General features: G+C 40.1%; 3 protein-coding genes across 3 annotated transcripts; 2 read left to right on the top strand and 1 right to left on the bottom strand.

Annotated features, from left to right (window-relative positions):
• Positions 1–1,139: 1,139 nt before the first annotated feature.
• Positions 1,140–10,806, top strand: LOC310858655 (putative RNA-binding protein Luc7-like 1). The gene is made up of 10 exons (XM_083764863.1): positions 1,140–1,731; positions 2,297–2,391; positions 4,372–4,470; positions 4,649–4,759; positions 6,137–6,280; positions 6,688–6,864; positions 7,144–7,337; positions 7,433–7,462; positions 8,818–8,982; positions 9,422–10,806. Exons 1-10 carry the CDS (start codon positions 1,671–1,673, stop codon positions 9,669–9,671), a joined length of 1,326 nt encoding a protein of 441 aa, XP_083620989.1. The 5' UTR covers positions 1,140–1,670; the 3' UTR covers positions 9,672–10,806.
• An 847-nt stretch (positions 10,807–11,653) lies between these two features.
• pane1 (proliferation associated nuclear element) lies at positions 11,654–18,390 on the top strand. The gene is made up of 6 exons (XM_083764866.1): positions 11,654–11,825; positions 13,707–13,786; positions 15,147–15,248; positions 16,369–16,448; positions 16,601–16,686; positions 16,844–18,390. The coding sequence occupies exons 1-6, from the start codon at positions 11,769–11,771 to the stop codon at positions 17,009–17,011; spliced, it is 573 nt and encodes a 190-aa protein (XP_083620992.1). The 5' UTR covers positions 11,654–11,768; the 3' UTR covers positions 17,012–18,390.
• A 138-nt stretch (positions 18,391–18,528) lies between these two features.
• mb (myoglobin) lies at positions 18,529–21,131 on the bottom strand. The gene is made up of 4 exons (XM_083764868.1): positions 21,003–21,131; positions 19,559–19,646; positions 19,171–19,390; positions 18,529–18,851 (listed from the first exon to the last, which is right to left on the bottom strand). Exons 2-4 carry the CDS (start codon positions 19,639–19,641, stop codon positions 18,711–18,713), a joined length of 444 nt encoding a protein of 147 aa, XP_083620994.1. The 5' UTR covers positions 19,642–19,646; positions 21,003–21,131; the 3' UTR covers positions 18,529–18,710.
• Positions 21,132–24,661: the final 3,530 nt, after the last annotated feature.

The raw sequence follows: 24,661 nt of genomic DNA on the forward strand, positions 1-24,661 counted from the left end.
GCAGATATTAGCAGCCGTTCATTCCGTATTGTTCAATAAAAAGCATTTGTGTCCGACCGCCGGCCAATTTCTCAGTTTTTTTCGCCATATGCGTTAACTGCGCACCCCTCGCGGTTGGGACGTGTATTGCACTCTGATACTTAGGCCTATGTCTGATTCATTACAACGGTTTTAGAAAATGGCCATCGATAGGATTAAATTTGTTTTATTGAAGAATACGGAATGCACGGGTGATAATACCAGCCCGTGCAAAATTATAATATACGTGGCTCCTGGGTGAGCACTTTATATTTCAGATTTGAACATTTATTATGGAGACATTAACTTTGCAAATGTATCAAGTTGCCCAAAACAGGGACGTTCCGCCATGACGAGCGTACATGTGAACCATGGCTGGCTAGTAATATGATATGATTAATATGATAATACCTTTTATATATGATATAATCACCAACATGAATTATGTTTGTTATTTACAGCTAGGTAGAGTAGTGGGGCGAGATGGAAAAGGGGCGACCGTACCTTTATTTTCCTTTATGGAGGCTTTGTTGTTTATGGACTGGTCTGGTGACATCACAATTTACAGCACAACACATACATTTTTTAAATGTAAAATGTATTATAGATAGTGGGTCAGGGTAGGGCATTCGAGTTAAGTATATCTCGATGAGCAAAGATGTAAAATGTGTTAACCTTACACCAGTGGTTTTCAACCAGTGGTCCGGGGACCACCAGTGGTCCTTGAGAGGATTCCAGGGGGTCCCCAGCTAAATGATGGAGAGTTGGTAACCAAATGGACCCTTATAGATCTTTATTGTTAAACATCTGAATTACTTAATTTGCAAGAAGTCTACACAATTAGAAAATGTAGAATTGTTATTTTTGCTCACGGTTATCTCTCCTAAATTATAACAATATCAAAGCATGGAATTGTGGACAAAAACAAATAATTATTTCGTTTTTGGTCTGCAGAGAGACTAAACCTCATCAAATGGTCCGTGGCTCAAATGCAGAATAAATAATGGACCCTCAGTGGTATCAAAATGGTTGATGAAAACCATTACCTTAAACAAATATAAGCAGGCAAAAAAAGGTACCCCGTGCGCGAGAAAAACTGCCGCACTTCCTCCAGGCGCAGAAGCGCGGCTAGCTTTACGACGCGTACCAAAAAGATAGGAAGTCGAGAGAGAAGAAAGAAAGGGAATATTAAAACTTGCCAACTTCTAGGTCAAACCGCCAGAAGTATAGAATATGCTGTGCTCAACATTTTCACCCACAGTACAACCGACTTATTTATTTTAATACAAAAACTATTTTCCAACCAATGTCTGTCTCTGTGTGTCTCAACTCGCAGTCTCGCCACACGAGCAGTTTGTAACTGAGACCGAAGACGAGGTGGATCCACATCATCCAGCCACACTTTTGGAAAACAACGTTAGACTCGTTTAGATACTAAACGTGCCTCTATTCATCACATACATCTACACATAAAACACTTAGAGGGATAATAAACCAAGCAGAACATTTTCTCGAGTGGATACTGGCTGGTGTTTTCGAGGGAACTTAATTGGGGGCTCCTCTCGGTTAAAAGTTGTCCGCGGTGGAGGAGGAGGACCAGAGAGGCCTGCGTGTGTTGCCGAGGAGCATCGTGGATAAACACCGGGGAGAACATGTCGGCCCAGGCCCAGATGAGAGCGATGCTGGACCAGCTCATGGGGACGGGGAGAGACGGTAAGCCCCGGGACTGGCTGGCTGGCGGGCGCTGTTGATGACAACCGCGATTATGATCCTTCTCCAACCGCCGCGTTGGTATTTGAAGGCTAGCCTTATTAGCAGCTAGCGTTAGCTTGCCAGACCGACTAATGATGAGGCATGCTTTGCTAACCTAGCCTCTGTGTGAACCTAGCCCCATGGCTAACTTAGCCACTCGGCTAGCTACCTGTTGTCTGTTATGATGAGCGACGTCAACTAACTAAACTCATTTACCAGACAGTAAACATTGACTGTCTGCATGGCTGGAATGCCCGAGAAGAACATTAAGATGTTTTGCATATTTTACTCTCATGACTTACCTGCGGCCCATTGTTTGTTTCCAGCTGCTGTCGTTTTGTGTTGATATGTCAGGCCAGGAACATCACTTTGCACTTTTATCTGTTACAGAATGTGTTATTTGTTGGTGGTAACTTTAAGTCTGCATCGAAATTGCGTGCACCTCCTTTTATAAAGAGCATTTTTTGTGCTTTTAGCAATGTTTGTCATGCATAGTACATTTTTTCCTGTCTTATTTTTTTTATAGGAGACACCATGCGACAGAGAATCAAATTCTCAGATGAGCGGGTCTGCAAGAGTCACCTTTTGGATTCATGTCCTCATGACATTCTGTCAGGCACTGTGAGTATCACTTCGAGACCCACAGCTTGTACCCACTTCTGACAGCAACTCTGTTTTGAGTAATGGACCACAAACTGTACAGTAGGTTCATCATTCTCATCTAGGGTGGCCACCTGCAAGACCTCAGAAAAGAGGACACTTTTGCGGGGCTCGTTCCCCAGCCCCCCCCCCCCCCCCCCCCCAAAACAGACAGACACAGTGTTTAGAAAAGCGTTATAAAAAAATCCCAGATATTATTATTATTATTACTATTACTACTACTATTGCACACACCTGATTTTCACCACCATCATCTCCAGCATTATGTCCACAGAGAACATATATTTGCTAATTAAATTAACCTTTTTAAATTATAGGGTACCACAAAGGTTATTCCTTTTATAATCAATTAATTTTATTTCATGTTTAGATATGTTTTATGTTTAATCTCTTTCTTGTGGGTTTTTTATACAGTCTTATGGTCATCAGTCTGGGACATAGAATGAAGCCAGTAGCCTATATGTTCACAGTGCTTTAGCCTCCCTTTCTTTATGATGTCGAGTTCCTTGCTCCATTGCTCATTGAATGTAGTTTTTCATTTCGGCATATTTGGTTTATTTATCTCTGCATTAACTATACTAAAGTGATTGTGAGAGCACACATTCCACAACAAACAAACCGACCATCCCACTGGCAGTGTTGCCAGGTTTTGGAAGAGAAAAAAGCAACCATGTCTATGAAAACAAGCCCAAAAGAAGCCTGACTAGGCTTAGTAGGCTATTTTATAAAACAAGGCCAAAGTCGCTTATAATTAAGCGGACAAAGCAACACTCTGAACGTCTCCTCTCTCTTTTTAACACAGTGGGAGTGTGGCTGGCTCGCTGCGGAGCTGAGCAGCACTGCAGAGATTTTAATACAGAGACGACGTAAATGACAGTTTTGACACAAGCACTGTATATCACCAAAAAACTGACAATTATGTGTCCGGCTAGAGGTTGAGGTGGGAGGAGGACAGGTGGGTCTAAAACCGGACTGTCCGGCGTGAAACTGGACGTCTGGCCACCCTATTATCATCAACCGTTATCACCAACACAGGGGTGTTGTTCAAGGTTGTGTCTCAGTCCTTTCCTCTACACACTATACACAAATGACAGTATTAGCCCCTCACCCCACTAACATCACATACTTTAAATACTAAAATAACTATTACGGACTATCCAAACACCATTTCTCATTTTACACAGTGGTGCACTGACAACTATCTAGAGTTGAATGTGGACAAAACAAAATAACTGGTCATTGAAACAACCCGCACTGGACACTCCTCAGTTTCACACATCTTGGACTCACTTTTAACATAGTTATTACATCTATCCATTCATGTTTTCAGCAAAGACTGTTAAAGTTAAAATCATTATCTCTTGCCGGGGCCCTCATCTTCTGTTTATTATTGTACAAAAGCATTATTCAACCTGTAGCTGTTGTGCTGTTCCACATGTTTCTACACCATGCCCAAGTTCCCAACAGAAACAAACTTTTCAGTATTGCTTAAGATCATCAGACTCCCTAAAGCCACACTTTCTGATATGAACATTAAGGTCTTAGCATAGCACTTTATATATTAAATGACACTGATCATCCCCTGTATCGCTTTTTTAATGCATTACATTTTGACAAAGATACAGAATCTTTCCATGGAAAAAAGGTCTGTTTTAGTAAGAGTTTTGTCCCCTCAGCCATCACGGCATTAAACAAACTGCCCCATCGATAGGATGGTTCTGTATACAGTGGGGGGGGGACCTCATGTTGTCTTGGTGTTATGTGCTATGTGTTTTGATGTGGGTGTTTGAACAGACAGTGAAGATGAATATCCTTTGGGACAATAAAGATTATTATTACAAACACATAGAAACTGCAATCACTTGACTTGACACTTATCTTTAATGGATATTTCAGTTTCACCCCATATTGATGTATTGATCTTTGTTTTGTTTCCTACAGAGAATGGACTTGGGGGAATGTGTGAAAGTACATGACCTGGCCCTTAGAGCTGACTTTGAGATTGCCTCCAAGCAACAAGAGTACTTCTTTGAGCTGGATGTGAGTTATGTTTCTGTCATTCTCACACAGAATCTGTGTATTGGTGCACTCGTTTGTTTTTTTCTTGTTTGACAGGTATGACACTAGGTATGACATAATGTTGACTCTTTCGTATTGGAAACACGAGTGTGTACAATTTCACTTTTGAACATTTCCTGGCTTTGATGTTTTTGCACAGGCTGCAGAGCATCTTCAGTCTTTCATTGCTGACTGTGACCGTAGGACTGAGTTGGCCAAGAAGAGACTTGCTGAAACACAGGATGAGATCAGTGCTGAAGTCGCAGCAAAGGTGAGCTATGGGGTGTTAAAAGGTCTTTATGTATCTTTTTAGTTTTTAGTTTTTCAGTAGTAATAAAGTACATTTTAAAATCAAGTCGACTTGTCAGCCTCAGAATCAACTTATTGTCACATCACAGGTGTGCATGTGTAAAGAATTGGGTGCCAAAGAGAAACGTGTCGAGGATAGGCAACAATATCTATATCACAATCAAAGCCTTTTAGATTTCTAGAAAAGTAAATGACCAAGCCAGTGATGCTAAAAAATAACATTAGCAACACAGAACATTTCCAAACTAAATTTATTTTTAGCCACCTCCATTTTACCAAATCACACAGACCTGAGACCAGATTCTACAAAGGTCTTCTAAATCATAAGTTTTCAGAAAAACCTATGTTTTTGTCACTATGTCAGTGGTGCTCAAGGACCCCAAAAATTATATGTAATTGGCCACCGACCCCCATCTGAAAATATGTTGTTCAAAGGGGTACAGGCTTTAGTGCCGATACTATTATTGTTTCCGACAGTCGACAACTTACCTCAAACCCTAACCTAACCATCACCACAAGCACGGGAGCAGCGCATGTTCGAGCGCTAGTCCGACCGTTGTTCCCGCATGTCAGACTAATGCTCCGTCGGAAGTTAAAAAAAAAAAAAAAAAAAAAACGTTTGCTGTGAAAGAATATATATACAGTATATATTCAAAGAATTTCACACGTTTTCACAATTATTCATAGCAGCAGATCTACAGATCTGGCTTAACCTAATCTAAAAAACAGGCATTAAGTAAGACAAATGAGAAAATATCAATCAGACTGATATTTTCTCATTTGTTTTAGACTGGCCATATACGCTTACGGTATATAGGACTGTCCTAAAATACAATGGTGACCATGTTCAGGTGACAGGCCTATTTGTTGAACACCTGCCCCATAGTAGACAACTCGCCTGGAACCGAGGCATTTGCAGCTGTGGCCAGTTACTGCTTGGCAAGAACACTGAGCCTCTTGTATGCGTTTTACTTTTCATCAGGTGAAATGAATTGCTTTTAAGAAAAGGTTATTTCTCTTTGCTTTCTCTTGTTGTGCTGTAATCCTCTAAAGGTGGAATGCTGATTGCCAAAGGGCTAGCAGACTCATGATCAGAATTTCTAACACCAATAAGACCATTTATTGTAAACTGGTAGTCGACACCTGTTCAACACCGGCTGTTCAGCTAGTTGAACCTTTCATGCCCATCCCTAGACAGTAACCAATACAGGAGGATACAGCTAAATCAAATTGGCATAATAACACGCAGAAAAGCGAACATTTAAAATTACTACCTCTGTTGCTTTATTTTTTTAACCTTTTTGTCTTTCTTTTCTTTTTTGCTCCGTATCACAATCAGGCTGAGCGTGTCCACGAGTTGAACGAGGAGATTGGGAAGCTGTTGGCGAGGGCAGAACAGCTTGGTGGTGAGGGTAATGTGGATGAGGCCCAGCTAGTTCTGGAGCAGGTCGAGAAGACCCGTGCCATGAAGAAAGAGGCAGAGGTGAGAGACCCATGTTCTAAAGAAAAGTCTTAATAAAAAGCTGTCAACCAAGGCAAACACGATTCAGTCCTTAAGCAGTTTGCTGAAATAGTTATAGTCACAAAAATATGAAGTTCATATCTCTGGAAATGTTTATGTATGTACTGTGGTCTGGTTTGATTTCAGCTAGAGATGTCTCTCTGTCGCTGTCTCCTCTGAGAATAAAGCAAAAACGTTTTACAAAACAGAAACAAGGAAATTATGTTAAGTTTAGTAATGATGAATTTAATTCACAATAATTCATCATTTTCACGTGCCATTGGTAAAAGGTTCGGTACGATGCTCTTACCTTCAGCAGGGAACCAAGGACAGTTCAAAATGCAAATGTGTAAAAGAAAATAGAAAACAAATGTTTTCCATTACTATAGGATGTGTACAGGAATTCCATGCCAGCCTCCAGCTTCCAGCAACAGAAGCTGAGGGTGTGTGAGGTATGCTCAGCCTACCTGGGTCTCCACGACAACGACCGCCGTCTGGCCGACCACTTTGGAGGCAAACTGCACCTGGGCTTCATCGAAATCCGTGAAAAGCTTGACAGGCTACGGGTAAACCATATGTTTATACCTACACGTGACTGTCCGTATGCAAAATAACATGCCTGAGAGGCTAAATGTGTTTCTAAATATTGTCTACTTAACCCATTCTGGGCGGCAACCCCTTTGGTGTTCTAACCCTTCTGGACGGGAACACCTCTTGGGGTTCTGTATAGTATTAAAATAAAATAAAAAAAAAGATTTCAGAAGGCATAATTTTATTCAGCTCAACTAAAGCTACATGGTTACATGTTAAAATGTTTAATTAGGTTTGTTATTTTCATTTAACAGAAAGCAGTTGTTGAGAAACAAGAGAGAATGCGAATGAGAAGAAGGGAGGAACGTGACAAGGAAGAAGAGCGAGAAAAGGAATGGGAGTTGGAGCGTGAACGAGAGAGGGAGAGCGAGAGAGAACGAGAGCGTGAAAGAGAGCGAGAGTGGGAGAGTCAGAGAGAAACAAGGGAGAGTCAGAGAGAACGAAGGAGGTGAGTAACTGTTATGACGACAACCATATTCACACCAAAAAGTATCTCGTGTCATCAGAATGCTGTAAATGAAACTCTGTCTGTTTGCTTCTCAGGTCAAGATCAAGAAGTGGAGAGCGATATAGGTATGCCTACTTCCTTTGAATGTTTTGATCTTTACGTTTTTTTATGAGCATAAATTGACTGGTGAATCAGTGTGGTTTCATTCGAGATAAAGAATGAAATGCAAGTTACAAAGCACACCATGAGTTTCTCTCCTGAATTTTCAGTGCTCAGTAAGTTTCTTGTCGGATATCCCGGTATATAAACAGACCGGGACCCCGAGGCAATTGGGTCTGACCCGGACCCAATTGACTAATTAAACAAACTTGAAAGGGCTTCTTATTGTCGTGGATAATACACAAGCAATAGAGACCGTCAATGGTAGAGCAAAGTGGTGGAATAACTTGGTGACGCATTGCAGGCAAGTTGACTTCCTTGGCCTCATGAACGTAACGGTAATAAAACAAAGAATCTCATGGCTATAGCCTATATATTAAGACTGAACAATATGCAAAGACCCAACATGAAACCTAAAATCACTCGTCTGTCCCGACTACTTTGTTATTTTTGGCAAGTGATAGCCTTTCATGATGTTGTAGATATGCTTTAGGAAACTAAACGCAGAAACAGCACAGCATCTTTGGTAAGTGGAAAGAAACACTGTTTACGTTACTGCACAGTAACGAGGTGTAACAAGTCTGCTGGATGATTCACTGCACAGGCACTTGACGTTTATTACATTATGGCAGTATAATGTATCATTTGGCTGTAGAAATACAATCTTACTGGTCACGTTGGCTGGCCCAGAAAATGCCTAGCAGAAACCCTGCTCACAATTACCTTGATTCTACGATTTATCAATTATCTTTTATATTACTGCCCATGGCTATACTTGTATCAGTTAATACAAGCAGTCAGATACATATTATGAACTCATTTTTTATTTATGAAGTGCTTTAATGTTACATCAAATATTATATAAATTGTATTTTATAAATAATCACGCAAATATTAAATAAATTGTAAACTAACATGAATTAATTATATTGGCCTTGCATTAATATTCTTCAGTTCATTCCAATGTTATAAGTGTTATAAGCCTTTACATAGCAGCTCTAAGACAAACTGTGACTGGCCAGGAAAAACAATGTAACCAAATGAACTGTGAAGACTTGTACAACAGTGTAGATTGGCATTGTACAATGTTAACACAATCGGCGCCGGGATTTCTTTAAAAATAGGAGCTCGGGGTGCCGGGCAGATATGCAATGTTTGAGGCAAGTCTGCCTCTGAGCCTCTGAGTTTGGATGTACGTCCACCTAAATCTATGCACAAAAAAATACATAAATACAAATTATGTGGGAACCAAAGTTTAGCGAATGGGGACCATACTCCTTGTCATCTAATGTGTTCCTGTCATTCCATGTAACTATCCCAGGGATGGAGGCAGCTCGTCTTCCCATCATTCAAGGCGCCACCACTCCTCTCGCTCCAGAGAAGAGGGGGGTGAGCGTGACCGGGACAGGGAGAGGAAGCACCGACACAAAGACAGTCATCGCTCACGCTCTCACTCTCACAGGAATAGTAGTAAGAGGACTAAGAGGTGAGGCTGTCTCACTGGTGGCTGTTGTCTGAAAATCCCCTGGCTGTTATGTAGAATTCATCTTGACTTAGATTACGGTATGAATTGATCTGAGATCAATTCTTTTCCTTTATGTTGCTGAAGTTCATGCTTTACCAGTCGCCTTTACAGAGATCAGTGCCACATTCTAGTTATATTCGGTATATAAGGCTTGGGTATCTCTATTGTGTTTTGGAAGGGTGTATTTGCCATTATGCATAATCAGGCAATCAAACCCTAAGATTTCTCAATTGATTATCTGTGGTGTTGGCTAATTTTCTGCGTAATGACTACTGTTAAAAGAATAGTATTGCGAGGGCTGTCTTTACTAGGAACGCATCATTGTCAATATGCTGGAGTGATTGTCTCCCATGTATATGTGATCTTTTTTTTGTGTGTGTGTGTTCATTCTTTTGCACAGGTCCTCCAGAGACAGATCATCTAACACCCGTGACGGAGAACGCTCCCTTTCCCAGGAGAGATGGAGAGAGAGCGGAGGGAGGGAGAGCGGAGGAGAAGGACGGCGAGAGGAGACAGGGAGAGTGGAGTTTGGAGACAGGGAGAGGTCCACCTCCCCGGACATGGCCAAGGGCAGGGAACGAGAGAGATCCCTCTCACTCGAGAGAGATAGACACTCCAGCTCTGAAGAGAGAGAGTCTGGGGAGATATGAGCGAGAGAAACGATCGAAAGATTGGATTTGGATATATTGTTTAGTTGAAGGAGCAGGATGAGTCCAGGAGTGTGTGTGTGTGTGTGTGTGTGTGTGTGTGTGTGTGTGTGTGTGGGCGTGCATGCGTGCGTGTCAGTACTGTATGTGGTCACGTTCAAAATGGGGCATATACGTATGTATACATTTACATTATGGGGATAGGGTAGGATCTGGAACCGGGGACTGATGAGCTCATTGTCGGAAAAAGGTCACATGCAAAGAAAAGATTTATGTATGGCAATGAATATGAACCGAGGTGACTTAAGATCTTGTAATGCTGTTATGACCAGGAAGCAGTTCTTTTATTCTCTAAACCATCTTGTGTACACTTCATTGAATTATGGCAGTGGTTCTCAGACTTTCCCCTCCCCCCCTTTATTTCTCGAGTATAACTTGTACAAATGGAGCCAAATGGGTCCATTTGGTTCGATTAGTACGCGAGTTGCGGCCCTGTAAGGGTCCATTTGGAACCCCCTCAAGTAATCCTGAGTGTCCCTGGACCCCACTTTGAGAACCACTGGGTTATTGGTAAGGATGGGGTGTGAAGAAACACAAGACCTACTTTTAAGTTTGTGTTTTATTTTACTTATGAATTTTCTTTTTTTATCATTAGTGAGACCTTCATTGTTAATACTATTTTTCCTCTGTGTTCCATTTGGAAATATGATGTCAGTTTCTAATAAAGGGTTGACTAGCTGTGGATAATAATTTACATACATAGACTCATTGATGTGAAAACACCCTGAACAAGGCATTTGTACTTAGAAATCTGCCTTCAGGCCTTACCATTCTCATCTTCTAGGGGAAGTCTGCCCTCCTTATTGAAAATATGGCACCCAGCATTGATTATGTCTATAAATTATGATTAAGAGTGATGCGACATACTTGACCTGGGCTGAAATCCAAGTTTCTCCAATACTGGACTTGAAGTATTTGACGTGCACATGCATTTTCTGTACCGGTTTTTATTTAGTTAAAGCCCAATAAACTGACTTGTTTTCCTCTTTTGCTGTGATACATGTTGGATGTTTTGGGGGGATCTGTATTTTGCTGTGCCATCTAATATGAAGTGAATAAAAGCTTCTGCTTCCATTTATATGAATGGGTGTCTTTATTGGGATGCGTCTTTGGACCCGGATACATAATGCTTTGCTTTTAGTTATGACTTTCTACACAAACCGTTGAAAACATTTTTAGAAATTCAATGTTCTAGTGCAGTGGTTTTCAACCAGTGGTCCTTGAGGGGCTTCCAGCCTCCAGGTGGTCCCCAGGCCCCAGCTAAATGACATGGACCCTTATAGATTTGTAACTATTGAGAGAGTAAGATGAAACCAAATGGTCCTTTTGGTTTTAATACTTTATGCATTTTTCACAAGAGTTTTTAGAAAAATGCAAATCAAAAGTTTGGTGCTGGCCAAAAGGGTGTCTTTGAAAAGATACCCTTTTAGTATTATTTAAATTATTGTTAAACATCTGCATTACTTGATATGGAAGAATTGTTATTTTGATCAAAACATTTGCCCGTTATATCTTTTATGGTACATCAATACAGCATGGAATTGAGGACAAAATCCTATCCAACGATAACAAAATATACATTTTGGTCTCGGAGGCTAAATGTGGGTTGGAACTTGGTGGTGGCTTAAATGCCGAATACTAATGGTCCTTGATATGAAAGAGGTTGAAAACCACTGTCCTAGTGTTCTGCAGTACATCGCTCAGGCCAGCCACTAGATGGCAGTAGCTTACCACTTGTAGATGCTTGCAAAGTGGCAAATGTAGAGAAAAAACAGTCACGTCTTGACCAGTGTTGCCATGGCCGCTTATTATAAGCAACTTTGGGCTCGTTTTTCTGCTTGTTCATGGACTTGCTGGTTGCGTATTTCGCTCACACAATCTGGCAACACTGGTAGTACTGGTCTTGACGTCAGAGGTACGTTTGAAAATGAGCGCAGGAACAGTGTAGCTTCTCATGCTAACGTTTAACTTTTCGTTGGCTGTTTTTAATAAGACAAAAATCATTAGTTTACATTCATCTTATTATCTACGTCTGACAACATGTCAGTTCTGACACCATTCAGGACATTACCCGGACTAAATGAGGCCACCGCTATGGTTTGTATTTTTCTGGTTTGGTTTTGCATTTTGCATTGGCACCTAGCCTAAGATTTAGACACTCGTAGACGTATTTATCGATTCTGACGTAGAGATATGACGTCAGAATTGATAAATACGTCTACCAGGCTCTGACGTCTACGAGAGTCTAAATCTTGGGCTAATATAAACCAGTGGTTTTTCAACCCTTTTCATATCAAGGTCCATTATTTATTCAGCATTTGAGCCACGGACCACCATGAGATTTAGCCTCTCAGACCTAAAACTAAAAGACTATTTTGTTGGATAAAGACTTTGTCCACAATTCCATGCTGTATCTATTAATTTACTAAGCCACCTGGCTGTTAGGAGAGATACATTGTAACATGTAATTCTGTAGACTTCAAATTAAGTAATGCAGATGTTTTAACAATAATTTATGTTTAACTCTTGATCACAAATGATTTTCTTTTACACTCTCAAGACTTAAAGATCTTTAAGGGTCCATTTGGTTGCCAACTCTCCATTTAGCTGGGGACCACCTGGAACCCCCTCAAGGACCACTGGTGGTCCCCGGACTACTGGTTGAAAACCACTGCCAGCCACTGCTGAATGAATGCATGCTAATATTTATTTTATTGATGTGTTTTAGTTTTTAATTTCAATATATCTTCATATTAATAATTGGTCCTAACTAATGTTCAAGATAAAATGGCACCATTTCTTCCTACTCTGTGTCTCAGGAGGGTTGTGGGCAGTTCAGAAACCCGTCCACCAGTGACATCATCGCTTGATTTTTTATTGTATTGTGAGAAGATGGCTTCCATTTTCGCATTGCATCTTTTCAGGAATAGAAAGCCTGCAGTTTCTATAGCTTGCATTCCCCATCGATGATGTCACTGGTGGTGGAAGGGTTTCTGAACTGCCCACAGCCCTCCTATGAGACACAGAGACCCCTTTTCCACCGGTTGGTTCCCAATGGGAACCGGTTCAGTTCTTTTAGGATTTTAGTCCATGAGCCAGAGCTCCAAAATTGGTGGGAAAACTATACCCTATATTAAATTGTTTATAGGATCAATACAAGTAAATTAATACATGATAACCCTTCCACAGTAGTAGCTTTATCATATTTTCGACTATTTTGCATATTTTCCTACATAATGCCTCATTTGCATATTTTAAAATGTAAAATTTGTAATACAATAAATCATTGTCTTCGTGTAAGTACTCAATTGGGGAAATTTCATGGTGATAATAATAGGTATGGTTTTTCCCACTCAATTCATAATTAACGTTTCAATTTTGGAGCTCTGGCTCATGGACTAAAAACCAAAAAGAACTGAACTGGTTCTCATTGGGAACCAACCGGTGGAAAAGGGGCCAGAGTAGAAAAACATTGTGTCATTTTATCATGATCATTAATGACTGACGACCAATTATATGAAGATAGGTTGAAAAGTGGTGAATTACGGTCCTTGAAATGCACTCATAGACAGTATCAGATCTACAAGCTCATTTACAAAAAAATAAAAAAAATGTTCATTTAATATTTTGACATATTATTGCTTATAATTTTGATGTATTTTTATTTTACTGGAGCATTTCCATTTTCTGTATTTTTACTCTACTATAACTTTAATTAGTTACTTTGTAGATTTTGATTATTATTACAAAACATTAACCACTTCAAGTTCAGCCCTATATACCGTATACAAGCTCACATTGAATGCGTCACATGATCGACGCATTGTGAGCTTGTAGATATGCTATTTTCAAAATATGTTTATTTTACAGGTATACTTTTTATACATTTGAAAACTTGTGAAATGGGACATTCTGCACAATTAGTATTTTCTACTTTTGTACTACTACTCAAGTAAATTGTGAATTCTGGCCTTTTAGCTGGTAGAGTGGGAAGAGGAGTTTCAGCAGGACCTGGCTGTCGTCATGGTGGAGAGGGAGCCGCATCTCTGCGTCAACGTGTGGGTATTAGTAATATGTAACTAAGTACATTTACTTAAATACTGTACTTAAGTACAGTTTTTAGGTATTTGTAATTTACTTGAGTATTTCCAATTTCCAATACTTTTACTTCTACTGTCTTCTGTCTACATCTCAGATCCAAATATTGTACTTTTACTCCAATATAATTATTTGAAAACATTTCTACTTTGTAGATTTTGATTATTATTTCAAAACATACATTAAGCACTTCAGCACTATATTTCATCCGTTTGAAAAGAGCAGATCTACACGCTCACAATGCAATTTGGACAGAGTACATTGTTTACGTAAGTAAAACATTTGAGCACTTTTTCCACCACTGAGTAATAATAGAGCGATGATGCATCTGTTATTTTCAGGTCAGGATAACAATGTTATCCAATCAGGAGAGAGAATGCGCATCAGATAATATTAAACAAGTGAAAGTTGTAGTGATGACACGGAGAAATGAGCAGACAATTTGGAAGTGGAACATTACGAAATCGAAGCGGATTAATGTCTGATAATCTTTCTCCTGATTGGCTAAAGATTGGCTACCTACCTGAAAATGTACTTCTGTTTATTAAAGAGCTGGAGAGATGCAGAGATGACCCCTACTGTACTGAACAAACACTCTATAGTGACTGTTACTGTTACAATATAGTGCTTTAACCTTTTGACCAATAACTTTGTTTTAACCCAAAAATATAATATTAACCATGATGACGGTATGTGAATTAACCAAGGTTGACACTACTAAGGTCTCGAAGGCACTTGCCCATAACGTTTTTGGTTTGTTGTGGGTCACAAACCCGATATAAGTTATGACCTGATGAAGATGTTCTAGATAAATTCGAAATGTCTCTTTTTTCTTTTACTTGCACCCTGCTAAATAAAGGCTATAACTGCCTGAGTCTGCTCGAGAGTCGAGACCTCAATTGTTTGCATTGTCTTTGTTTCCATATCAGCTCATCAAGCTCATAGCGTGGCACCGAGTGCCGCACTACGCTATTTTTTTTAAATCGTGAAAATGTGGCACAAACCCTTGAATATATATTCTTTCATAGCGAACATTTTTAACTCAAGCTTCTGGAAGGTCCCTGGAACAACATATTTTCAGATGGGGGTCGGTGGACAATTACATATATATTTGGGGGTCCTTGACATGGAAATGTTTGACGTGAGCTTTTTCAGAAAAGGATTTAGAAAGCATTTGTAGAATCGACCTCGGGTCTAAATGGGATAATTACAGGCTGCTGCTAATAATCCTCATGTCTGTAATGCCAACCAGGAGACTGGTAAAGAAGCTGCCATTACACATTAATCCTCATGTCATGCTCCGTCTGTTATGCCAACCAGGAGACTGTTAAAGAAGCTGCCATTAAGCATTAAGCACGAATCTGACGGCACACCAAGGATTGACCTGGTGGTCTTCATCATCAACCTGACCTCGGAGCTCAGGTAAGAGCTGTTGTCAGGGTATTGTCCCCATCAAAAAGTTTGATCTGTCCTCCACACGCTATTCATACCTGTGTTGTCTGTTGCCAATCAGCATCTGTCATTTTAGATCTATTAGCGTTGGCTATTCAAAAATGGCAAATATTATAAGCTCACTATGAGCTTGTACATCTGCTATATATATGGCGAGTGACACGCAGCAAAGGCCATCGGGATTAAGAACCTGCAACACACTGTCAGGCTACGAGCCTACATCTGCTATTTTTGAACATTTCTGAAAAATCTTTGAAAGTGTGAGAAGAACTACCCATTTAGAAGACATTTGTAGAATTGGCCTCAGGTCTTAATGGGTTCAGGCAGGGCTACTTGGGTCTAAATGTCTCAATAATATACATAATACATTGAAACAACGTTTTATCAATTAAACTTTGATTGTATGGTAGCCTTTAAAGTTTATTTTGTAATAAGTTGATTGAACTTGAGAAGCTCTCCCTCAGTGTGATCCTGAGGTTTAAACAAATGTTTAACAAATTGAGTCCAGTGTGGGTGGACAAAGTGGTGGTGCATGGGTGCCGGGTGTTTTCAGGTTTTGGCTTCCATCTTGAATACTAGTACTAGCGTTAATGCTACCAAGCTAAACTAAGGCCAATCCTCGCTCACTGGATAATCAGAAAAGCCCTCTGAACATCGCCGTTTTGGTCAACACCACGGACACCGCATTAGTTTCAGAGAAAAAAGCCTGCAAAGGCGCGGGCTAAAACAAAGGCTAATGGCTATTGAGAAAAAACACCAGTGCGGGCGGGGACCTGGCAACCGTGCATAGCAACCGGAGCGGTTAAAAAAATGAAACACGGCGAGGCAATGCTATAGTGATATCAAATGCCTTAAGACGAGCCTGCTCGTCATCTGTACCCAGCGTCGGGTACGTCTTGGACAGGTATACTCGTCATATGGATTCAACGTGTTAATGAATCTTATTTCACTCTCTTACGGAAAAGGGACCTGTTTGTCCATGTTCAAATATCTGTCTTTCCTGCACATATTTATAGTCAGTAATTTTACAGATCAGGGTACTCTTGGTGTTTGATGCTTATGACCATACAGTTTTTGTTTTTTTACATAGTTGCCTGTCAGCAGAAGGTTCCCTTAAGTACTTGGATCCTGGATATTTCCTTGGGAAAGTCTGTTTCATGGTTACTAACGGTAAGTAATGTAAATCTCAAATTTACTTGCTGACTTTCTCTCTCACTTTTGCTGGTGGGCAGCAAAAGTAGTTGGTGATTGATTGGGATAAAATGGCAAGCAATTGATTTAATCCTTGTCTGATAATGTGCCTTCCACTCACTTTCCACTAGCTCGAAATGATTCAGTCCCTCCAGAGCGCCTGGAGAAGGTCAGAAACATGGCTGCTTCACACCATTGTCCCCTACTGTATGCAGAGGTACTAGATGTGATCAAAACACAAGCAATGTAGTCAACACTGTCCAAAAGCACGAGTGCAGTCCACACAATATTTTTATATGGACAGTGTTGTTTTATGTTTTATCCACTGAATGACAGAGCAGAGCAGATAACTTCAAATTAGTTTTCCTTTCCAGACGACACCAGGCGGTATCAGCAATGCAGCGGATAGGCTGCTCACTATTCTGAAAGTGGCAGCCGGCCTGGTTCCAATGACAACTGCACTCTACCTCTCTCACTTGTCCTGCTGCAAAGTACCCTCAGACATCGACCCAGGAGAATTGTTTTCAAATCTATATTTTTAGATGTGGTTTCTTGTCAAAGTAGACCATACATTTTTAATATGTGCATCTCGGACCAGTCCACCATTGCCCTTTCCAGTCACCAGTCCAAATAACAACCAGTGGAAAATGCTTTTTGACAGGTCTGAATTGGTTTTTGTGTCAACCTTTGACAGCATGGAGGTTTGGTTGCTGCCATAGATCCCTAATCATGATAGTTATTGTCCACAGGATCATTGAGAAGGTTTTCTTGAGCTTAGTTTTCAGCTGAGTGCACAAATCTGTTAAATATTAAATACAATATGTCCTACTCTGTTATACTTGAACAATGCCTACAGTAATATATATGACTGGTGAAACCAGACATCAGTTAGCATTCACTGTCAGTGCTTTGCTTGAGGGAGAAGGAAAATGAAGCTAGAGGGTTATAAATGCTGTCATGCTCTGCCCAGAGGGTGACTAATCCTAGAACGCCTGGCATCATTTCAGGCACAGAGAGACACAGCAACACCCTAATAATAGTTCTGTTATCGTTGGAACAATCACTGGTATCCAACCTTTTCAAGTACTACTTTTTATTTGGATGTTCCAACTTTTGATATGAGCTCAAGGAGCTTGTGTAAGTTGTAACGTGAGGTAATGGGGTGGGAATTCCCCAGCAAGGACTGTTCTGGCTAAGGAATATGGAAAATGTATTATTCAAGGGGCCTTATTGACCAAATAGGCTCTTGTTATACTGTTGTCTTATAGTGATTCAATAAGCGAAATAAAGTAATAATCCAACTCTGAGAACACCATGGAGGCTATTTACTGTACACAGTGATTTATCAAGACTTAAATTAACATGGATTTAACTGTGATTTGAATGTGGGAAGGACCAGTGACTGCCCTGCCAAAAGATGCTTAGTGCAGCTGCAGAGGGTCACGTCCACAGTCAAATTTAGAATGGAGGAAAGAAGGGACAGCGCCAGAGAATTGTCCCATATGAAAATGTCATAGCTAGTTATGAGAATACGCCTGGCTTCATCACAGAGTCAGATAACGGCCATGGCAAGGAACCTTTTTTTGAATGACGACAGGGTTGTAAAAGTGGGTGTATCATGTACTGTATGTATTGAGAGTTTGAGAATGCTTGGACTTATAGCTGGAGATGTACTATACTATATATAGTCTGCCCAGCAGCACTGATTTATAACCCTGTAAGACCAATTAGAAAAATACCAAAACAGACTTTCTTTGTGTGTTTATGAATGTGCTTGTGTGCATAATATAAACAAAGACGCACAAGCACTGACTCAATGACGCAATCATATTGAGTCAAACATATGACTAAATAATATAATTAAAATAAATAATAATTAAATCATGTGGGCAAATTATTATGGATCATATAGTGCTTTTAAGTTATGCAAACTCAACTTGGATAGATCATGATTTAAAATTGAATGAATACTCTGCAGAGCACTGCGACAGATGGAAATGTTAATTGGTTATATAACTTGTACACATTGATTACATCATATGCCCTTTTGATTAGACTGAAGAAGGCAAGGTACTGGCGTTTATTGTAATAATTACTTTAAATTCAACACTACCAAGACAATGTGTTAGATCTCCCCTTTATAACCTTTACAATTCTCATATAGCAGCACTTGCAGTGGATGATATCTCTTCCAGCTTTTGTCTTTCCTCATCAACCTCTTTGGCTATCAAGGCCAGAGGTTTAGCCGGCAAAGCCCAGCTCTTTGTAGGTAACGTCCATGTCAGCAATGACTATACCCATCACATTTCTGAGGGCCGTCTGCCCAGCTGCATCCAGTCCTGCCTTCTCACCCATCAACTTAGCAATGATCTCAGTGATCAACTGAAAAGAGAAAGCAGGGGATCAGTTTAACTTAAACTGATGTTACACCATGTCGAATAATATACTATATTTACATACATACTATATGTACTATAATTATGTGTATATGCCTACTGTGTGTGTGTGTGTAGGCAATTATATATGGTCTGATTCGTCTCTGTCGGGTGGAAACCTCATTATGTCCAAAACTGTTACTTTTCAGGATTCAAATTCAAAAGCGGCAAAAGAGCTCAAAACGCGTTGCTTCGTGACGCATTGGTTAATTATTAATCACTGAGGCAACATCTACTCAGGTTCATTAAGCAAGAAGTAAACTCACCTTGAAGTTATCTAGCGGAATCTTGTGGGTATTGGCATGGGTGGTGGCAAGGGGTTTGAGGATATCAGCGTGGCTGCCTTTGGCCTTGAGCAGATCCCCAAGCTTCTTCAGCACAGTGGCACCATGGGCAGAAACAGCTGCATTGCCTGCTAGGTCAGCCTGGGCGATGCCTGCGAACTTGGGGAAATATTTCAGGGTGTCTGGGTGCTCTGCGAACAGACTAAGGAACGGAGAAAACATTAATGAGAGACAAAGATTAGGTCTGTTTAGATTTGGCCAACATCTATCCATGGGTAGATTCAACAAATGTGTTTCATAGTAAGGTTGGCCCATGTGTCAATATTGTTTTCCAGATTTGTTGTAGTGTTATCATCTCATATTTACTAACCCTGTCAGCACTAGGCCTCCATATGTGTTGTAGTCTGCCTCCACAGCGCCCCAGCACTTCAGAACCGCATCAAAGTCAGCCATATGAGCTGAGGAGAGGATGAATAGTGATACATATGGAAGATTCACACACACAGATTGTGAGACAAATAAACAACTAGGTCTATGAAAGAAGAAGCCCAAAGCTGTGTATAATAAGCAGACATGGCAACACTGCATTTATAACCCCTAACTGCTCCCTGGGTGCTCCTAATATTTAGGCTGGGTAAATGCAGAGGACAAAATGTCACATTATATGCAAATGTACAGTGACAAAAATAATGAGCACATTGAGCAAGGACTAAACTAAATTACCTTTATTTTGAATGACTAAAATAATAATAATTTTGTTTTTGCGAGGGTGGGTATTAAGTCTAACACTATTCCTACAATTGAAAGGAAAAAGAAAATATGCAAAGAGTGTACAGTTATATAAATTATGTCATTACATACTTTTTTTTACACATTGTATAAACGCATATCCCATATGAGCATTGAAAGTGACTGCATGTCACGTCAGGGTGGAGATAATGGCTTGGAGGGGAGTAGAGGGCAGGGCATTTGAGGACAGCAATATAACAGCAGTTTAGGACCAGGTGTCTGGTCAGAAATATTCATTGCTAGAAAGAGGATATGTTAGATTACATTAGCTGTCGTCGTCATTCTTACATCATTCATAATATGAAGACGGATTTCAAGGTATAGCATTGCATAATTAACTACTTAATCTCACAAGCCATTCATAAACTCACAGAGTTTGTCTTTAAATGTCTCAATGAATTGAATACACAGGACCTCAATGGAAATAAGCACTGGGCTTTTTGTCTTATTCTTTAATAGCATCCGTTCAATTTGTTAAATTTTACCTTTTTTGCAAACTGTTAATAAAGTAATCAATCAATCAAAAACCTTTACCATTGATTCTAACCTTTTCAACTATAGCAATTAAAACACAATCCATGACAGTACATTACAATAGAAACGCAGATGAAACAAGATGAAACAATTACGTCCTGGCACAGGGTGCTTAAAACGTAACCTGTCATTCCTTGGCTTGGATTGGGTTTTAATAGTTATGATTTCTACCAAAGTGATGCTTTGGCTTTCTAGATTTAGTTGTATTTTTTGTTTTATGAATAAAATCTAATTATGTCCAATCTGTATGGTAGAGTATGTTAATAGAATATAATACATTTGGGGTTGTTGTTGTTATTGTTATTATTATTGTATTATTATGCTTATTGCTTAGCCCCTGTCCATTAGGGTAGAAGGATTATTATTATTATTATTATTATTATTATAGAATTCCTGTCTTTCAGTATGCTATTTTCAAGTTCAGTCAGTGATGATTGAAACTATGTGCTGCACAAGACAACATTTCTAAAACTCTGTTAATCGGTACGTACCAGCGGATGGGTAAAATATCCTGTATGAAAAATATCAAAGTCCAAACTACTCGATTAATGACCTCAACCTCCCCAACCCTGCCCTTTTATACCCTTATCTCACCACTTTCACTCCAACCCGTCAATCACGTTCACGTGACACATTCAAATTTCAATCACACGTACCACACATCTACATTTAACTTGTCCATCCCCTTTGTGTGTGTGTGTGTGTGTGTGTGTGTGTGCGTGCAAGTGTGTGAGAGAGAGGGAGAATGAGAGAACGCATGTCCACAATGGCCAGTCCAGTTCTGACCTCAGCAGCTATATACCAGACTAATTAACAATTAACTTTCTTCCTTATCCTACTGACATTACCTTCTAATACAAAACTTCTAAATGGAAAGTTCTGAGATTTTCATTTGTGCGGGTCTGTGTATGTGACTGTTCTAATCTCACAAACCATTGAACTGATCAGCACCAAATTTCTTGTGCATGCCAATATATGTTTTTTTTTACTTTAGTTTTATAATGGAAGTCAATGCAGGTCAGACTGGGCTGAAACGTTTCCCCAATCTGGTCACGACTGATGTCCTCCAAGTGCACTGCTTTGGTTCTCAAAGTGGGGTCTGGGGACCCCCTGGGGTCCTTCAGGGGGTCCCCAGCTAAATAGTTATAATAGTGATAGTTATATGGGAACCTTTACAGATGGAAGGGTCCATTTGGTGCCATTATGAGTTCCAGAGTTATGGGGGTCCCCCATAACTCTGGATAATTGGTTTAGAGTCACTCTAGTCTAAACCAATCTACTGTATATCAAATTGGAAGAGGTCCTTGAAATGTAAAGGTTAGTGAAGAACCACTTGCACTGATAGGTGACTGACATCATATGAAGTCCAAAAATGCAAAGAGCAACCAACTCCCTATCAGTGTCAACGAGGTTGCTGAGTTTGCATTGCTCGGGACCATTTAGGCCTGGTGGCAGGTGAAGGGTTAATTTTAACAGGCCTCTCCATGAGAAAGGGGGAAACATGCTGTAAAGACAGTCTGCAGAGTTGCGCAAGAATGCAGCTACTTGGAAAAGAGTGAGTAATGAATTGAAAGGTGAATAATTAATTAATAATTAGGGTAGCGGTCATTGAAATAAGGTGTTAGCAGGCATTAATATAAGTCAAAGGGTTGTTCTTATATTGTGCTTATTAATGAGAACGGGTGTGGCCTTATGATTAAAGATCGTTAGCGAGCTGGAGCTAAATATCCTGGACCAGTAAGCCATAGTCTTGAGTGCATTCCTATGTGCGAATTAGCTTAAATCGAGGCTCAATTCATTGAGAGTAGGAATAAGACCTTTTAAACAGAGAGACTATATACATACAGGACGGGCGTATCCCTGTTCTGCCTGGCGACAATCTACTCTACTGTATATCAAATTGGAGGAGGTCCTTGATATGTAAAAGTTAGTGAAGAACCACTTGCACTGATAGGTGACTGACATCATAATATGAAGTCCAAAAATTGCCATAATCTCTCTCCACAGAGCAACCAACTCCCTATCAGTCACAAAGAATAAACAGGATTTAAACAATAACAATCAGGAGCCCCAGCAGAGGAGCTGAAGTGAAGAGCCATATATAATAATAATACGCACCTCCTCCTCCTCATGCTAGTCACATGCCAGACAGCCAGACCACATGCAACGCCTGCATGGTCACACAATGATGTGGTGGGAATCGGCATGCATTCCATTCCACCACAAGGATTCACGCAGGTCAGCCAAGTGAGCCAACGTGGCTCACAGTAACCTTGGTAGATCTGCACGTAGGCCTACTGAGTTGTCAATCATTCAGGTGCCAATCAAGTCGATCAAAACTCAACACACTCTTTACCCTCCCCAACACATCAGCTGTCCTGCACAATGCACATGCCACAAATGATCATTAATTAATTGGGATATCTTTGTAAAAAGAGACGGAAGGCTTTCCAATGATAAAATATACAATGCCCACTATTGGTCAAACAAACACATTTACAAACCTTTTGACATGATATATTTTTATAAAATATATAATTATATTATATTATAATACAACTCTACTGCGACAGTTTTGTAGTTCATTTTGCCAGTGTCCTCATGGCACAATGGACCCTGTTGAACTCTGTGAGGTCATGCATGTCTGTAATGCGAGGAGGACGTGCGTGCACTCGTGCGGTTACTGTATAATCACAAGTGTGTCGTTGCAGTGTTGCGTTGGACAGTAGCCTACTGAAGTACATTTACTAGAGTACTGTCCTTAAGTACATTTCTTGCGTATATGTAGCCTACTTTACTTGTGCAATTGTGTTTTCTATATAATTGACTTTCACCACACTACCTTTCAAAGACAAATATTGTACTTTTAGGTTATGTTTTTTTTTATTTGACATGGGCGTCACAATTGGACTAAACCAAATTAATTGTTTGATTGTTATAGCATAAATGCTAATTCACAAATACAAGGAATTATAATCAAAATAAGACCCAACACTTTGACTGTGAAACAAAAGCAGCATAATCAAATCCAATAATCCAGTCAGCACCTCTGAGTCCTCTGTTAAACACATCTACTATATATAGTGCAGATTGAGAGTTCCATGCAGAGTTTTGTCCCCTTCACTGAGAAGACAGACCAAATTAGAGTTTTTGGCATGCACATGGTAATTATACAATCACAATTGGTGGAAGCTTGTGTAGTTGCTCTAGACCAGTGGTTCCCAAAGTGGGGTCCGGGGACCCCCCAGGGGTCCTTTAGGGAGTTCCAGGGGGTCCCCAGCTAAATTATAGTTTGGAACCAAATGGACGTACCTTATGGGTCTGTAACTCTGAGAGTGTACAAATGGAACCAAATGGACCCTAACAGGTCCATTTGGTTCCATTTGTACACTTTCAGAGTTACATTAACATTGATTTTACAATATAAATTGGGGGTCCGAGAGATAGAAATGCCATAAAATGAGGGTCCGTAGACTAATGCATGTGAGTCATTTGACCATGACTCCAGGAGTAGGCCTATAGGGTTGGGCAGCCTACTTTGTCCACCACCACAACCACTAGCTCTGCTCCAGAGAACTCGCCACCAGTCCAGAGCAGTGCGTGTGTGTTGTCTTGGGAGATAGGCAGCAGTGGAATCTTGCAATGTTGCCCTCGGTAGTCTGACCTCTGTCTGTGTGGACTGAGGAGTGGCTTGGCGACCCCCAGTGTCCAAACTAGTTCCTTGCCTCGAGGCTTCTAAGTTCGACATACAGTACCAGTGGAGGAAAGTACCGGACTACCGGTAAGTAACTAAGTACATTTACTCAAGTATACTGTACTTAAGTACAATTTTGAGGTATTTGTACTTCACTTCAGTATTTCCAATACTTTTACTTTTACTCCAGTAGCCTACATTTATTTGAAAACCTTTGTTACTAGACTTTACTTTGTTGTAGATTTTGATTATTATAAAAAGATATATATACATACACTAAACACTCCTACATTTGGGCCATTTGAAAACTTGAAATAGCACATTCTACAATAAAGAGTAGGCTACTTTCTACTTCTCGTACTTAGTTTAAAGTAGATTTTTGATACCAATAGAGCGCTGCAGTGACGTCAGAGCCCGACCCAGTACTTTTGTACTTTTACAAGTAGGCCTACATTT

This window comes from Protomyctophum parallelum, assembly GCF_964188405.1.
Source record: "Protomyctophum parallelum genome assembly, chromosome: 5".
Lineage (NCBI taxonomy): Eukaryota > Metazoa > Chordata > Actinopteri > Myctophiformes > Myctophidae > Protomyctophum > Protomyctophum parallelum.

What these genes read in the sequence shown, in the direction of transcription:
- LOC310858655 (XM_083764863.1), top strand. Translation starts at nt 1,671, where the DNA reads ATGTCGGCCCAGGCCCAGATGAGAGCGATGCTGGACCAGCTCATGGGG. An exon ending in CCATGAAGAAAGAGGCAGAG is followed by an intron (nt 6,281 to 6,687) that starts GTGAGAGACCCA and finishes CCATTACTATAG; the next exon opens with GATGTGTACAGGAATTCCAT. An exon ending in AGTCAGAGAGAACGAAGGAG is followed by an intron (nt 7,338 to 7,432) that starts GTGAGTAACTGT and finishes TTTGCTTCTCAG; the next exon opens with GTCAAGATCAAGAAGTGGAG.
- pane1 (XM_083764866.1), top strand. Translation starts at nt 11,769, where the DNA reads ATGTCAGTTCTGACACCATTCAGGACATTACCCGGACTAAATGAGGCC. An exon ending in CTGTTTCATGGTTACTAACG is followed by an intron (nt 16,449 to 16,600) that starts GTAAGTAATGTA and finishes ACTTTCCACTAG; the next exon opens with CTCGAAATGATTCAGTCCCT. An exon ending in GTCCCCTACTGTATGCAGAG is followed by an intron (nt 16,687 to 16,843) that starts GTACTAGATGTG and finishes TTTCCTTTCCAG; the next exon opens with ACGACACCAGGCGGTATCAG.
- mb (XM_083764868.1), bottom strand. Translation starts at nt 19,641, where the DNA reads ATGGCTGACTTTGATGCGGTTCTGAAGTGCTGGGGCGCTGTGGAGGCA. An exon ending in GGAGGCCTAGTGCTGACAGG is followed by an intron (nt 19,391 to 19,558) that starts GTTAGTAAATAT and finishes TCCGTTCCTTAG; the next exon opens with TCTGTTCGCAGAGCACCCAG. An exon ending in TTCCGCTAGATAACTTCAAG is followed by an intron (nt 18,852 to 19,170) that starts GTGAGTTTACTT and finishes TTCTCTTTTCAG; the next exon opens with TTGATCACTGAGATCATTGC.